This window comes from Stegodyphus dumicola, chromosome 7 (assembly GCF_044657685.1).
Source record: "Stegodyphus dumicola isolate Sdum_Otavi_A_Nest chromosome 7, ASM4465768v1".
NCBI classification, from domain to species: Eukaryota; Metazoa; Arthropoda; class Arachnida; order Araneae; family Eresidae; genus Stegodyphus; species Stegodyphus dumicola.
The window spans coordinates 26,899,014-26,916,876 of NC_140774.1; the positions used below are offsets into that span (position 1 = coordinate 26,899,014).

Below are 17,863 nucleotides of genomic sequence, written 5' to 3' on the forward strand. Positions count from 1 at the left end.
GCTTTGTTCACAAGCGGAACTTCGACATTAAAGATTTTAAGTTTGTTTACAAATGGACTTCTAGAGTGCCTTTTTCCTATGATTATAAGCTGGGATTTTTGTGCATTGATGGCTATGCGCCATTTCGTGCACCATTGCTCAATTTCTGGAATTTTATCCTGCAATTTAGAAATGACAAGTTCTTGATTGTGAGACTTGTATGCAAGCGCCGTGTCATCGGCGTAACATCCTAAATAAAAATTAGGGTCTGTGCATATTTTAGGGAAATCAGCAACATAAAATATAAAAAGAATTGGTCCCAAAATTGATCCTTGAGCTACACCAGCATTGAGTCTTCTGGGATCAGAGTTGTCGTTACCAATATTGACAAAGAATTTTCTGTGTTTAATAAAAGAATAAATGAGTAATATCAGGTCTCTGTCAAAATCCAAGGATATAAGCTTGAGAATAAGCCCCTCATGCCAGACGCGGTCGAAAGCTTTCGCCACGTCGAGCATGAGTAAGGCGACACTCTGATGTTTGAAAAGTGCAGAACCGATGTATTCACATAGTCGGACAAGTTGCTTGGTCGTAGACAATTTCTTGCGGAAGCCAAACTGTTCAGGAGGTATCTTATCCATGTAAGGCTCGATTCTCTTATAGATAACACGTTCGTAGATTTTGCCCAGACCGGGCAGTAAACTAATTGGTCTGTAACCCTCCGGGGAGGTAGCATTTTTACCAGGCTTGGGTAATAAAATTACTTTAGCAGTTTTCCATTTATCGGGGAAATAATTATTCTCAAGACAGGCATTTAAAATGCTGACATATTTCGTGATAACATTAATAGGCATGTTTTTGATAGCGACGTTGGTGATGTTATCAAAACCGGGAGCTTTTCTTATAAGCATTTTCTTATAAGTCTTCATTCTTTTGATAATCTCCTTAACTTCATTAGGTGAAGTATAATTAGTCTTGTTTTTGGGTCCCGGGCCATTAATCCAGTCTTGAATAAAATAACTAGTGTCATATGAAAATAAAGGGTTGCTTGGATCTTGGTTAGGAACAAATTGTTTTTCTAAAAAGTCAGCCATTACATTGGCTTTGTCCTTATTAGTGACGGCTATAATATTATCACCGTAAATTGGTTTATTGTTCGGCTTTTTGCCTCGTAGATTCCTTGCAAAAGACCAGAATGCATTATTCGGTTCATTGAATGTTTCAATTTTTGCGTTCCAAGACTCATCTCTGTGTTTATAAATACTTTTCTTTATTTCTCTGTTCAGTTTATTTAACTCTTTTTTGATTCTAGGATCCCAGGCGATATGCCATCTTTTGCGTAGTTTGTTTCTTTGTGAAATCAGGTTTCTAATGTTACTAGGCAATCTAGCACTGTATCAGCGGGAATTTTCTTAGTAGCCCTGTTATATGCACTAAGTATGCTATTATTGAGAACATCAATTGCATAATCAATATCAAATTTTGTTTTAAGGTGCTTGATAGCCGTTTTTTTTTTGGTTTTCAATGAGGTAATTATAATATTTATTCCAGTCCGTAGTGATTTTAAATCTTTCATCAGTGTTTTTATTTGTACCAAGCGTAGCTAAAACAGGCACGTGATCTGAAGTTAATTCAACTTTCACATCGAGATAAATCGGGATTGAAGTGGTGGTAAGAATAACATCCAGGATGTCTCCTTTTCTAGGGTCATCAGGAAGATAGGAATAGTCAGCAGGAGCATAAAAATAAATAGGATAATTATTAATGAATTCGAGTAAAAGTTCTCCATTTCTGTTGGTGCGTCTGCAACCCCATTCTACATTCTTCGCGTTGAGATCGCCAGCTAAGATGATATGTTCCGAATTGGGCAGCAATTGAGCGAGTTTATGCTCATATATAGGAATGTGTGGAGGGTTATACAATGCAATGAAATAAATGATGCCATAATTTGGTAATAAAACAGAAGCTGTAACAGCTTCGTAGCCGTTTCCTCTATCTTCGCTAATCAGGCATGATTGCAAGGAGTGCTTAACGTAGATAGCGGCCCCCCACCACGGTATTCACATAGTATTCAGTCTGTCACACCTGTAACGGTATTCAGTCTGTCACACCTGTAACAGTTGTAATTTGCGATCTTAATATTCAAACATGGTGTCGCAAACGTTTCAGTGACAAGAGCAACATCAATATCATAGGTTAGTAAGAAATTATGAAATTCCTGGATTTTATTTAAGATGCTATGAGCATTCCAAATCATGATTTGGATAGGAGCTCTATTAATTCTGTGCGGGCCCATTATCAGTATTGTTGAGTTGATTGCTTTCTTGATGATTTCTATTCAAGTCCTTAACTTGTTGTGTGAGCTGGAAAAAACCAGCGGATTTTATTGCTGAAACCAGTTCAGCGAGATCAGTGAAAACTTTTTTGGCCTCAGTAATTGTATCTGTGTAGATACCTGTCGAAAGAGCAGCTGCGAAAGATTTACCTTCAACAATTCTGTTAGAAAAAGTTTTAGGCTTTTCTGTTTTATTTTTTGGAAATTTTTCACATCCTTTGAAACTAGATGTGTGGTTGCCACCGCAATTTACACAAACTAAAGGAACATCTTTCTTATTTTTGTCCGGACAGTCTTTAACATAATGATTTTTACTACACCTGACACATTTCGGTTCATAGTTACAACCCGCCTGAGTGTGGCCAAAACCCTGGCATCGAAAACATTGTAATGGTCCCTGTCGGCCTCTGTATTCTACAATTTTGACTCTGAGGTCGCATAAATAGCGTTCATGATATATTTGTTTAGAGTTTTCATTTTTAGGTAGGGTAACAAGGAAAAGTGGAAGTTTCTGAACTTCACCGCCTCTACGTCGTGACATTTGCTTTATTTCAATTATTTGATAATTTAATTCAGTTAAATTATCCTTAATTTCCTCAATTTCAGTCGTGAGAAGTAGTCCATTAATTACTACTCTGAGATTTTTATCCTCTGGCAAAATGTACGAATGATGCTCCACTTTCATCTCTTTTAAGATCCTAACAATTCCCTTGCTGTGAGCTTTTGGAATTAAAAAAAGGACTTTTTTTATGTCTTTACATAAAAAACGGTGACAAGCAGCACCGGTTCTAGTCCAAGATTTATAATCAAATGATGAAAGAGTTTTGTGTTTAGGAACATGAATCTTATGTCTGAAAATGTGAAATTAACAAGTCTGACAACTACTCTTAGTTGGAAATTTAATTACAGTTTTGATTTTGGGTTTGCAGAAATTATCAAAATGCTGCTTCCATTCGTGGACTTGGTTTTCTTGATGCTTTTCACATTCACGAAGATTCATATTGTTTAGTTAATTCTTTTAGTTAATTCCAATCCCAGTCCTTTCTAATGCTTTTAAAATTTTATAAACTTAATTCTATAAACTAAATTCTATAAATCTTAAACTGACAGAAGGTGCTACCTTGTTCAGTTTACGCCTTTAGAGTATAAATACAACCATTGCTTTGATTTGTTGCAGATTTCTTTGCTGCTGATGAAAAGGGACCTCTACCGGTTTGCCGTCGAAATATTTTTATTTTGAATAAAGCAAATGCTCAGTTTTCTTTACAGTAATAGTGTTAAAAGAAAGTGACCTTTTTTCGTAAAATCTAATACATTATTACTACTATGGCATATTGGACAGTGAGCAGATGTCCAATATGGTCACACACGACCAAGGAAAGCAACAACATGCAGAAATATTGTGCATAAGAGAATTGATTAAATATAGACTATGTCCTTGAACAGTAATCATTACACATACTTCAAGTCCCTGCAGATTTAAATCAGTTGCATTGTACCTCTTTGCTCAATTCCAAATGATGGTGTATTTAATTATGGCAAAGCACACTGGGGCTATCTGCCTAAGAGGAGGGATGCCTTTCGTGGAGGACTTTCTAAGGGAAACTGGCTCGTATACATGTTACACATGGGGAAAACCACGAAAACACAGCAGCGGCTAGTCTTTCTAATGATGAGCTCAAGGAATTAACTGAACAAGAAGAAAACAAAAATGTTGACAGCAGTGATTCAGAAGAAGAGCAAAAAGAACTTTCGATGGCGTTTGTAAAAAGGAGTTTGTCTACCATAACTGAAATAATGGATCAATTCATTGAAAATGATCCGAATTTTGACAGGAGCTCAAAAGTAAGGCGTGGTGTTAGAGATGCTCTATCCGTTTATGGAGAACTTTTAAGAGAACAATGCAAAAGAAAAAGGCAAACAACATTAGATGCTTTTGTCGCAAAAAGGCAGAACACTGAAAACGCGGAAGGCTAACTAACTGAGAATTTTATTTGTTTTTTTTTTTAAGAATATTCGTTTTGTTATTTATATTTTGTTTTTATTTTTGCAAGAAATAATAATGTGGTATTAATTTGGGCTTTAAGAAATAAATGTTTGGTTTTATTTTTATTAAAATAACATACTTTTTAAATTTAATACCTAACCAATTTCCTAGCCATCTTCCCCTAACCCCAATATTTACATGTAAAGATAGGCTCGTTTAGCGCTGTTTCGCATTACGCTCTACTTTGATGGAACGTATCCCCCGCGTTAAGCGGGGTCTTACTGTATTTAACTTATTACAGTACTTTTGTATTTTGCCGCCGCAGGCGATAAAGTTGCCAAAAATGGTACAAAGGATGCCAAATGGAATATCTTCGCTGGTAACCTTTTCCACCTCATTTTCAAATACAAGTCGCAGCCATTTCTTATAAGATTGATTGTTTCTTTCAAAATTGGCATACAGTTACATATAATTTTTACTAGATAGTTCAATTTTATGCCGTAAGGCCATTCGCAGTAATTAAGTCAATTATGATGCAATCACACAGCCCACCTGAAGGCGAAAATGTTGAAAAGGTAAAGTCAAGGGTTAAATTCATAAATTCTAATGAGAATGCACTAGTGAAGTAAAGCACTTCTGTTTTACATAATTTCTGAGTAAGCTTTCGTACAAATTGAAATAATTCTTGCATTTAAACTTGTATTCCATATTAAGATTTAACTTGAAATTAATGTAAATAATTAATGAGAGGGATTAGATTTTTGTAGCTTAGTTTACGTGAGATGAGATCACTTGGGGTCACGTAATATGAACTGGCGGATCAGGATGTTGAACCATGAAAGCATAGTAAATTTTTAAATTAATTTTTACAAAATTTTAAACAATATTAAGATAATTATGCCTTCAAAATAAAAAAATTCTTAGAACTAATTACTAACATTTTTTATGTGCATACTGTGTGTTGTCGGCAATAAAGTCTGCTTGGCGAGATTTTCGCCGCCAAAACGGAAAAGTACACTTATTAGGTTTTATTTATATCTTCTTAGTGATGAAATGTCATTTAAAAAATAAGTATAATTAATTCAGGTGCATTTTTTGAAGATTTCAAATTTTGTTTTATTTAATAAAGTTATTTTTAATTTTATAAAGCGATTTCCCCTTGTTCTTTTTTTGAAGAATTCAAGTTAGAGAACGTTTAAGGAATTTTGTATTCATGTTAGAGAAAATTTGTTATTAGTCTCAACTTTAATTTTCTTTATCAGTTGGGAATTTGTTGATGCCCAGTGGGCTCTAGAGTTTTATTAACAATATGCAGAGTATTAATACATACAAAGTATATGACATAGCATTTTAATGAAATGTTTAGAAATATGAATTATTCACAATATTATAAGCACTGTTTTTTTGATGCAAGGTTATTAATTGCTGCTCTTTCTTCAACCATCAGAGGAAGTTCTCGGACAATCAGAAGACCAGTGCCCTTTTTATACTGCAGAGGTACCTATTAACCAAAGAAAAATTTATCATTGCAAGAAACCACAACAATTGCTCATCAGAAAGATTTTAATATTATAATTAAAACTCTTCATTTACCTTTTTATGCAATATTGTAAGAAAATATTAAAAAGGGTATCCTAAATTTGAAAAAGAGGTACAGATGATAATATGCTTATGTACACAGTGTGTCTACAAAGTTTTATACATATATATATATATATATATTTTTTTAAACAGATTCCAGCCATTCTACTAAACAATAACTGATAAACACTTGTTGTTAGGATAATCTCATCTAATTTTTCCTAAAATAGCATCCGTCTCGTACAGCATTTTCTGTGATCATCATTTCATTGTTTATTTGGGTCCAATAAACATCAGCTATCATAAATTGAAATGTGTAGCAATGAACAGTAATAAAGTTTTCCTATAACGTGGGAATTAAACCTTTTTCAAAATTGCTGTTTTTAATTAATCTTTTTTCAAGTGAATTCACTGAAATTTAACGCTTTTTTTTATGATCCTGAGACAAATTGACAATCATTTGCTGCAATTGCAGACTGTTCATTATAACCACAAAAATTTCAGTTTCATAAATCTTGAATAAATGCCGTGCTGATAAGCTTTTTTGATTGGAAAAGAATAACTCTGAATAAATTCCTTCATAAGGGACAGTTGATGAACTGCATGTTTTATAAAGATTTAAGTCAGACTTCTGAAGAATCTGCCCTTTTCATTTTTATAAAACATGGCGTTACATCTGAAAAAGCTCAGTTCAAATAACTAGTTTGCTATTTGCCGTCATGTATTTCCATTCTGGTTAAACAGTTTTCAGAAAAGTAAAATGTCGCAGTTCTCAAACATTTCTCTTAATCACCTGCAGATTTGGCATCTGCAGCGTGCTTTCTCTTTTTCAAAGGGAAGTCTCATTCCAAACGCCATTATTTTAATAACACTGTGTGAGGAGATTCAGAAAGCAGTAACTATAGACAGTACCAAGTGTAAGGCTAGCTAAAAGCCTAAGAAATGTTATTTTCTTCAATGTTCTGTGAACAAATTTAGTCCTAAATCTTTGTAGGTGAACAGTGCTTTAGTGATTTCTTTTACTATTGCGAAATAATACTGTTTGAACAATTTTAAATACACTCATGAGTATTTGAAACTAGTACTATTATTACAGGATAAAATAGCATCAAACTAAACAGTCTTGTAAGACTTTAAGAATTTTATTTTACAATGCAAATTATTAGAATAGTGTTTGATAAAATAAATGCAGTCAAATTCCGATTCAAAGAATTTTTCCTTTTCCTCAATGAAAGTTAAGCTTCACGATTTACCAAATATTTTATTTAAATGCAACAGAAGTGGTATAAATTTCCAATTTTTTCAATTTTTAATTATTTTCGAAACAAAAATTTCTGAGAGGGACCCACTTAGAAACGCACATGGGCGGAAAACTAGGGAGAAATTGGCCAAATTCGCACTGTCATCTATGAATTCTGCCCACCAGCGGCCGAGCGGTAAAGACGCTGAACACTGGTAGTTCGGTCTGAGGTTCGAATCCCGCGAACGGGCTGGCTGCATGGGCGTTTTCGTGGTTTTCCCCATGTGTAACGTGTATACGAGCCAGTTTCCCTTAGAAAGTCCTCCACGAAAGGCATCCCTCCCTTTAGGCAGATAGCCCTCGTGTGCTTTGCCATAATTAAATACATCAACATCAACATCAACATCTATGAATTCTCGAGGCGAAACTGCGCTCATGGCCTTGTTAAAATTCATGAACTGTAATCTTAGTTTAATGTTGATTCTTATTTTGTGATTCTGTTCTAATTGTTGAATTTTAGGTTACGTCCGAAGACTGGAATTAAATTCCCATTAATGCTGATATTCATGTGAACATTTTAAATTTTATTTGTACCTACGAAGTACGCGAATGGGCTGGCTGCATGGGTGTTTTCGTGGTTTTTCCCATGTGTAACGTGTATACAAGCCAGTTTCCCTTAGAAAGTCCTTCACGAAGGCATCCCTTCCCTTAGGCAGATAGCCCTAGTGTGCTTTGCCATAATTAAATACACCACGTACCTACGAAGTATAAAATCTTCGTAATTTTGAATACCCGTTTGATCTTTCATAGATTACTCATGCTTAAATTTCTGAATATAATGACCACTCTTATCCTGAAATTTGCTATCACTCAGTACATATTACCTTATTAGTTAAAGGATTTTGTTTTCCTATTTCTTTTATGATATAAGATGATCCCAACGAAGGGAATGTTACAGAATCAACGTAAGCAGTTATACAGATTTGGCTAAAAAGTGATTTTAAAGCAAACTAATTTTTTCCATCTTAAACATATTCCGTTTTTATAGTCATGACTGATTATTTGAATAAAGAGTAATACCTGCCAGCAGTTGACAACACATGATATCACAGTTTGATTAATAGGGACATACACTACGCAGTTCTAAACGAAAAAAATGCATTGATTCATATAAAGTTAGGAAATATGAATTCTAATTAAAGCAATTTATCTGAATTACCTTTGTTTTTTGAGACTTTTTGAATCTGTAGTGACGTAGTATGTTGGCCATACCCAGTTTTATTTCCAGCAGTGCGAAACGCATGCCCAAGCAATTTCGAGGACCAGCACCAAAGGGTAAGTATGCGTACTGTGGATGATTTAACTTACCTGAATCTTTAACCCTGAAAAATAAAAGTAAATATAGAATACTTGAGATATCAAACAGATGAAATATAATGTTACGGATGTAGTATTTAAATAGCTAAAGTTAGAATAATTATAAATTAAATTGTTTTATTCTCCGTGCAGTGCAGCGCGTGACGAATATTGAGAGAAATCTAAGAAGGAAAATTGAGATATGAAAAATGAGTGACGAATATTGAGAGAAAAGACGGAAAATATAGAATACTTGAGATATCAAACAGATGAAATATAATGTTACGGATGTGGTATTTAAATAGCTAAAGTTAGAATAATTATAAATTAAATTGTTTTATTCTCCGTGCAGTGCAGCGCGTGACGAATATTGAGAGAAATCTAAGACGGAAAATTAAAAATAGAAGAGCGCGAACATTTAATAAATACATATCTCTTTTTGATTTCGGGAAAATTCCAGAAAATTCTCGTGCATTTAAAAAGCTTATATAAGCGGCATGAAAACCTCGCAATTCGTTCATTCATTCTGAGCTGTGACTCCGAACTAGTAGGTTGTGCTGTGGTTACGCTTAAGATTTTCGAATACTGACCAAGTTCCGTAGGCGGTCGGTGATTATACCTTTGACTGATTAGTTACCTTCGGGTAGAAAATGTCCTTTTATAGGACACCATTCGATAGTTCTGATGAAGAGGACTACCGAAGCGAGCGTTCGTCCAAATCCAACAAGACCTATCCATTGAAGAAAGAGGATTTCATCCTTATGGCCAAAGAAAAGAAAAGTAAAGCGAAAAAGGTGAAAACTATGTCAGATACGGAAAGCGAACAACCAAGTAAGAAGAAAGATGCTAAACCTGGTAAGGAAAAAAGAGACATTCAAACACCGAATGGAGAAGCTACTGATGAACAGACACCAGAAGATTTATCAATGAGAAATGATGAGGACATCCCAAAATTCAAGTCATGTTCTGAAGAAGAAATCCGGGACCAGACTGCGAAATTTGGATTTGACGTAATTTGCAATTACTTTCATAAAAGAACTAAGGGTGAGATGGATGTAGAGACATTCACGAAAAAATTTTATCCAGGGAAGATAATTGAAAGAGGAACAGACAGCAGGGAACAAGAATGGATTTCTCTTAAGAAAACCGCGAAAGTGTCAGAAAACGAAGCTCCAATGGAAGTTACGACGAAAATCGATTTGAGCAGCTAAGTGAAGTAGAAGGTATGGAAAAAGAAGGAGGAGCCGAAAAAGAGGAAACTCCACCCCCAATAGTTTTCCAGCAAAGCGAAGTTGATTGGCCTAAAATTCATGAAATCCTTATCAATAACTGCAGTGAAGAATTCGAAGCCGATATGAAAATGAAACTACTATATGTTAATTTAAAGTCAGTAGACGATTACAGAAAAGCAACTCTGATTTTGCAGAAAAGAAATATACCATTTCATACTTTCCAGTTACTCAGCGAAAAACATATTAAGGTTGTTCTTAAGGGCCTCCCATCGACGATGAAGGAAGAAACAATCCAGGCAGATCTGGAGAGAAGGAAATTCCCGATAAGTAAAATCAAGCAGCTTTCCAGACGAAGAGGAGACGCTATCGAGAAACTTCCGATTTTCATGTTGGAGCTGAAGAAAACGAAGGAAGGACGTGCAATTCATGGACTCAACAATATGTTAAGTGTTAATGTCAAGATCGAGAAGTTTGCCCCGAAAATACGCGTAATTCAATGCTATAGATGTCAAGAATATGGACATTCGCAACATCTTTGCTCAAATCCTGAGCGATGCTGCAAGTGTGGACAGCACCATAGAAGTAAAGAATGCCCTCTAAAGCCAGAAGAAAAACCTAAGTGCATCTTCTGCTCACTACTGCATGTAAGTTCATACAGGGGTTGCCCCGTGTACAAGAAGCGATATGAAGCAAAGAAGCAGCAGGCGAAGCCAGCAGCTAAGATCCCTACGCCGGCAGATTTTCCGAAATTTATCGAAACAGAGAAAGACAGCAGTAAAACCCTGATGAAAACCTCTCTACAGTGATAGAGTAAAGAAAAAATTGGAAAACCCACCCACAGAGTACAATGATATCATAAACTGGATCCAGGATCCTAAAATCAAAAAATTTCTGAACAGTATGGTTGAGCACATTGAGAAGATCCGCGCTGCAAAAACCACGGCTGAGAAGTTTACTGCCGGGTTCAAAGCAGCCATGACACTGATGAGATTTGCTGAAAGTGAAGAGTAATCACCAGCTTAGAAGCATTTGAGGGAATTTCATTATGTTTATAATTTCTTTCACTTTTTTAACACACAGGTTTCCCTGTTTACAGCAGCAGAGCTCGGGGTCATTACTTGGGTGGGTGACCACCCATGTGACTGGCCTCGACGTATCATCTTTCTTCAACTAGTGAAGATACATCACAGGTTGTACGGCGGCCATATGCTTGAACCCTGCTTCTCCACAGTCTACTTGACCAACTTACGTATGCATTAGCACATGTTCCTGCTTCACCTTTGTCGGTGCGGTGTAAATCACCTTAATTTTTTAATTCTTCCCAACGCCTTAGGGCATATATCGAACAGAGACGGTTAAAGTAGCAGAAGCTACTAAATGCCGCCTAACCATTCACTCGATTTCGCAGTTCGTTAGTTGTTTTGTTTAGAAAACTGCGGTTGTTTACTGTAGCGGATTAGCTTTCTTAACGTTTCTGTTTTGAATTAAGTTCTGTTGAACGTTTTTAGTAGTTTAAAAGATAATTACTGTGAGATATTATACGACTATCTGAGATAATTTAAGCATTTTTTTTTGTTTTATTTGTGATATTAATAAATATTATTCATTCTTCATAACTTGTGCATTCAATTAATTCATAACGAGCCCGTACTCACGCAACAATATTTTTCAGGAAATAAATTGTTAGCCAAGGATTAACCAATGAATTTCGAAACTTTCATAGAATTTGAAAATTACAAGTCAAACAAAATTTGCTCTTTTCTAATAGCACGTTTTAAGATATGTACCTACATAGGAAGCACTTTTTTTAAAACACATAAAATTTGAATTAAACATACATGTTTTTGAGTAAGATGGGGGTATAAAACTCTGAATTTAAATGGGATTTTTCAGGAATTTTCATTATTTTTTTAAATATAGGCAATTTTTAGAAACATTTTAGTGCAAATTTTCATTTATGCCACATCTCCTATAATAAATTCTAATGAATATACTTCAGTAATCTTTACACAATATATGATTATAATACTTATCTATGCTCTGTAGCAAAAGATTTGCTGTACTTATAAAATTTGTTGAAATATTCCAAACTTCGTACAAAAACTCAAAATTAACCCCCCCCCTCCAAAAAAAAAACACTTTTCTTGAAAATACTGTCAATAAAATCAATAAATAAATACAAAGAGGTCAGATTTTGCTACAGAACACAGTTAAAGATCAATAAAACATTTTGGCAAAATTTCATTTCAATATTCTAAATATAGTTTGAGAAATGAATGTAATCGCAATCAAAAGTAACACAAAAACAGTTTCTCAGAAAATGCATTTAAAGATTTTAATACAGCACAAACAATTTTGTAGCCACTTTAGACCTTTAAAACTCACCATATTTGTATGTTAGGCCCTCTTCTGCTTCATTTTAAACTAATTTTGACTTTCTTTTAGCTTTTTTCTAAATAATTTTGTTGCTTGTAGAGATTGGAGTTTCGATTTCTAATTTCGCTGTTTGTCTATTCCCATGTAGCTTTCAAACATAATGGGATTAATTTGTCCTAAATATCCTCAATTAAATAATAATACAGCAATATATGCGCCTAAAAGCAATGTTTTCTGTTGGACAAAAGTTTCTTTAGGTAAAATAGTCCACAAAAGGTTATTAAAACAATGATTATTGTTCTGAGTCGTCCCATGTAGGCATTTACCAGCAAATTCCTATACCACACAGTGAAAGATACGTTGCTTTTACAGCTTTTATATTGTTTAATAATTATAAATTGCTGTTTAAACTCATTGTTTACATTTTTATGACTCTTTAAATGCCAACTTCCGGTATCCGAAACTTCACTTCCGGTTTATTATTTATACTATAACTTTGTTTCTAATTATCGTGAAAACAAAACTAAAGCATTTTTAGAAACCTAAATATGTGGCCTATAAAATGAATAAATAAAAATATTTGAAAAGTTTCACCAAAACGATGATTTTAGGGTAGGTACATACCTTAAGAAACAGCACGTTAATACGTTAAAGTCAAAAAAGTGCAGCCAGTTAGTAAACATTCTTTAACAAGAAAACAAAAACAAAAAGAAACATTCATACGAGAAGGTCGTTTGATTGCCATCAGTTCCCTGAATGCAAATGAATATAACGTGAAAATGGCATAAACGTCAAGACCAGGGAGCGAATTATGGCCCATCATAGCGTATGAAGAACTACAATGATAAAGGGTCAATTATAAAGGGCACAGAAGTCCTGAAAACGGTTAAGTTTGAGAGACGCTGTAGAGCTGAGCTGAAAGAAAGGCAGTTAATCAAATCAACCTGTAACTGACGGTATAGTGATTTGGGGAGACTGATGCGGTACTGAACCGCCCGAGTTCGAATCCCGGAGAAGACATGAATGTTTGTAAATATATAGTGTCCGTGAGGCATGGAGGCACTTTAAATGTGCAGCGAGCCGAACGTCCTCTCGTGTGGTTTAGTGGAAGAGGAGAGGAGGTGGGAGACCTCCGGATCATCCCCTGGGGTGCTCTTTAACAAATTGGGAGGGGGGAACAGAAGTCCAACTTCTCTTTGGAGTACTACTCTTCCATATAATATGGACGCCACAAAAACAACCTAGTATATGGATGAGTGACGTGGTTAATTAAACGATGTTCATGCCAATGCACAAATACAGCGACACGTGCTTATTGGACTTCCAGGATAGGACAGAAATCGCAATATATCATTTTTGAAACCTGTATGAATATCATAGATGCCGTTGCTTTCCACTTTCCGGGGCTGCATGATGTCGTCCTTAGCATGTTATGTTCACCCGAGTCATCACGAGAAGTAGCAGAATGGGCCTTGCAATCCAGGCCACTTTTTCGCACAGGGTTCGTACACATTTCCTTACATGAAAATTAAGGACTTTTAAGGACCATCAAAGAAAAAATTAAGGACCTATCAGCAAACAAAAAAATGAATGGAATAAAGCAATTATCCATACAACCGACTTCATGCTTGTAATTTCACTTTAAGAAACTAACAGAAGTGTGTATTATGCACAATTATTAAATTCAATTTAATACTTACCATAAAACAATTTTGAAAATTAAACTAACTACCTACAAGTTATGAAGTAGATAACATTAAATTAGGAACATAATTTCTTGAAAAACATGTATAAGTGTATTTTACACTAATAACAGTCACTATTTTAGAGATTTACATGATTATTATTTAACTTTATTTATTTAAACACAGTCAACTACTATTATAATCACAATGTAAGAATATTTTGCAGATTAAAATAACTGATCTGTAAACATACAATTTATTTCCTTGGTTTTTTGAAAGATACTAGAATAATAAACTGTACAATAAAAGATACAAAACATTTGTGCTTTTTTTAAATCTGAAATCTTTTCAGCTAATTTAACATCTAATTTATTTATGTTTATTTCCTTTTCTTTAAATATTCTTCTAAGTTCATTTGCTTTGATAAACAAATCAATGTTCCTGCTGGTCTCAACTTCATCTGCTAAAGCATCTACTTTTTCATTAATATCTTTAATGTCCCTTTGAAGAAATTTTTTCTTCTGCTTCATATAATCAATTTCTTCCTCAATAATATTTCTTTTCCTTTTTGAAGTTTCAGATTTAGTTAAAGATTTTTGTTCTTCTAAATACTGAACTTCTAAATAACGAACTCCACTTCTTGCAGAAGCTGCTGCTGATCTTATTTCTTTATTAATTTCGATATTAAGAACACCTCCAGAAAATTTTATGTAATCAAATACTGTGCGTTGAAAAATGTATGATGAGTCACTTAAATTTTCAATTTTAATTACTTTATTTACAGAGAAGCCCCTTTCCACAGAGGCTTGTTCATGTGACAAGATAAGAATACTTGTCACAGTGAATACTTGAATAGTGAAAATATACATTTTTTACTATATATATATACAGTAAGACCCCGCTTAACGCGGGGGATACGTTCCATCAAAGTAGAGCGTAATGCGAAACAGCGCTAAACGAGGCTATCTTTACATGTAAATATTGGGGTTAGGGGAAGATGGCTAGGAAATTGGTTAGGTATTAAATTTAAAAAGTATGTTTTTTTAATAAAAATAAAACCAAACATTTATTTCTTAAAGCCCAAATTAATACCACATTATTATTTCTTGCAAAAATAAAAACAAAATATAAATAACAAAACGAATATTCTTAAAAAAAAAACAAATAAAATTCGAAGTCAGTCATATTTAGTTAGCCTTCCGCGTTTTCAGTGTTCTGCTTTTTGTGACAAAAGCATCTAATGTTGTTTGCCTTTTTCTTTTGCGTTGTTCTCTTAAAAGTTCTCCATAAACGGATAGAGCATCTCTAACACCACGCCTTACTTTTGAGCTCCTGTCAAAATTCGGATCATTTTCAATGAATTGATCCATTATTTCAGTTATGGTAGACAAACTCCTTTTTACAAACGCCATCGAAAGTTCTTTTTGCTCTTCTTCTGAATCACTGCTGTCAACATTTTTGTTTTCTTCTTGTTCAGTTAATTCCTTGAGCTCATCATTAGAAAGACTAGCCGCTGCTTCTTGAATTATTTCTTCGACATCTTCCACATTTACCCCTTCAAAATATGTCTGTACAATACCGCACCAAACAAGAAATACAAGTACACTCATTCAGATATGTATTTGAAACCTATCGCTGCATAATATTTCGGGGAATCCCCGTATGCTGCGAGCGATTTCGTGGAATCCCCGGGTTGAAATAAAAGAGCGCTAAACCGAAACAGCGTTAAGAGGGTTCTTACTGTGTATATATATAATTTATCAAGCAAAGCAGTAATAACAATTTTGGTCAAGAAAACATCTTGCGCAATATGCTGCAAAATAAGTAAAAAATAAAAATTGTAGAAAGCTCGCCTAAAAGTTACCAAGAGCTGCTGCTCCAAAAGGTTAAAGACGTTTTCAAAAATTAATACACATGAAAAGCAAATCATTAGACATGTAAAACATAAATACAATAAAATTAAATAACAGAAAAAGTTAAAAAGTAAGCGGAAAATGGTAAATTAGCCCAATTCGACATCCAAACAGGCTTTTCAAGGGAAATTTCAATTATTTGAACGTCGAATCAAGCTAACCCCATTACGCGTTTCGCCGAAACAGACAATTGAAACTTTTTCGCTAAAAATTTTTTTGACAAAGTGTCTTATATATATATATATATATATAATTTATTTCCTAAATAATATTGATTAATTGATTATATTATCTCCTAAGTTTAATTAAAGTAGAATTATTTTAAAAGAGTGAATCCATACTGGTAAGTTATATTTTGAAAGATGTATATATATATATATATATATATATATATACAGTACAAAGTCCGAGATCCGGACATCCAATATCTGGAATGATCTAAAATCCGGACCTCAAAGCCACCACTAACCAATTTTTTAGGGCTTTTTTGAAGGGAAGGGGTATGCTTTACGCACGCGTATTAGATGTTTTTCCTCATCATAAAAAAACATGTCGGAAATCCCGATTCTTAATCTCAGTTTGGCGCTAAATAAAATATCTCATTATTGAAGAAATAATTATTTTAGCATAAATTTGTGCGATTAGTAACTTGACTCCATAGCTTCGTATCTCCTTGGCATAATCTTAAACCGAAACATTTGTTTATTTTACACCAACTAATATTTTATATCCTTGATGCCGAAATCGCGAATCATTATTTATTGTATTTTGCTTTCATCACCGCATGTTTATCAACGGATGACAACTTGAGTGATGAATCATGCAGCGACGCCAAATAACAGAGTATTATCCGATTAAAGATTTAAGTTTAATGCGCTAAAATGTTGACAAGGGGAGATTTAGCAGAAATTTCTTTCCTTATGCTAAAAATAGATTTTGTTAATGATACTCATAGGACAAACGATTATATTTAGTGCTATTTGAATGAAGAATATCTGGTTTGTTATTCACATAAAGCTACTATCACATAAAATCCAGAAAACACAGCTACCGATAGTGAAGAAAGTAACAGAGAGGTTACTAAAGAGAAAAAATTTTGATTGACAAGTTATTCGGAATTCTCGACACAGCAATTACAGGACTTGAACAATGGAACTTAATAACTGAACAAGAAATTATATGTCTATAGTATTAGTCTGAAGTATTAGCAGAGAAAACAAATTAAACAACTCACATTGAAAGAAATGTTTAATAAAGTAAACATATAAATATTAAGCTCTTTTCTTTTGTAAATTTTGATAACCTTTAATTATTAATCATAAATGCTTCATTATTTCATAAATCACGATTTCATATTTTCAATTTTATAATTTCTTCGTGCCACCTTAGTAGATTTAAAATGATCTAATATCCGGAAAAATCTCAAAATATATATATATATATAATACGGAATGTATATTTTCAGTTAAACTTCAACCCAATAACTTTAGTAATTCATGAAAGTTAATTTTGCGTCTACTTAATTCAGGAAAATTAGTTTCAATTAGTTGTTTTCAGCTTTAAAAATATAAAAAAAAATTTTAATTAGTTAGTTATTTTCAACTAATAATTGTATCGCCATTAGCAAAAATTACGCGTTGCTATCAACAACATAGGTTTAAACCAAATACTTAATTGTCTATTGAAGCTTCAAAACGTATTTCCGAACTTCACTTTTTCTCGGCTAGCGTTACCGAATTTGCCCTTGGCGACCTAAAATCGAAATGGAGACAACAGATTTCTCGCGAAATCGATAACAGACCCTCTGCAGAAATAAACTCATAATTCCGATATCCCATACATATTACTATATGTGCAAAAAAGAATAAACTCCGTAGAAGGTGATAAAAAATTAATTTATGGCTTAATTGAAACAAACACAGAAATTAAGCTAAGCAAAACCGTGTAAAAACAAATTGAAATGATAAAACGAAACTTAATTTTCATGGGAATTTTCAGCGCTGACTCTCCCATTCTAGAAATTTCAATTTGTTTCAGACAAAGACCACTTTTAAGAATTGCCGTCCATCAATATCCAGTCTTTGTAGTCAGCTTGATGAAGCCACAGTTTATTGAAAATGCACTTTCCAGGCATCTCGTTCCTATTCGCGTCGGAAGGGTTGTGGGTTTCCAGGTTGGG

At 33.9% G+C, this 17,863-nt stretch overlaps 1 protein-coding gene across 1 annotated transcript in view; it reads right to left on the reverse strand.

The window, feature by feature from the left end:
• Positions 1-5,635: 5,635 nt before the first annotated feature.
• LOC146996136 (cytochrome P450 3A11-like) overlaps positions 5,636-17,863 on the reverse strand; it is a 60,554-nt gene continuing 48,326 nt past the window's right edge. Inside the window, exons 13-14 of the mRNA XM_085820003.1 lie at positions 8,342-8,504; positions 5,636-5,802 (exon numbers count right to left, since the gene is read on the reverse strand). Coding sequence (XP_085676129.1) covers positions 5,689-5,802; positions 8,342-8,504 — 277 coding nt within the window. The 3' untranslated portion in view covers positions 5,636-5,688. The remainder of the gene's footprint in view (positions 5,803-8,341; positions 8,505-17,863) is intronic.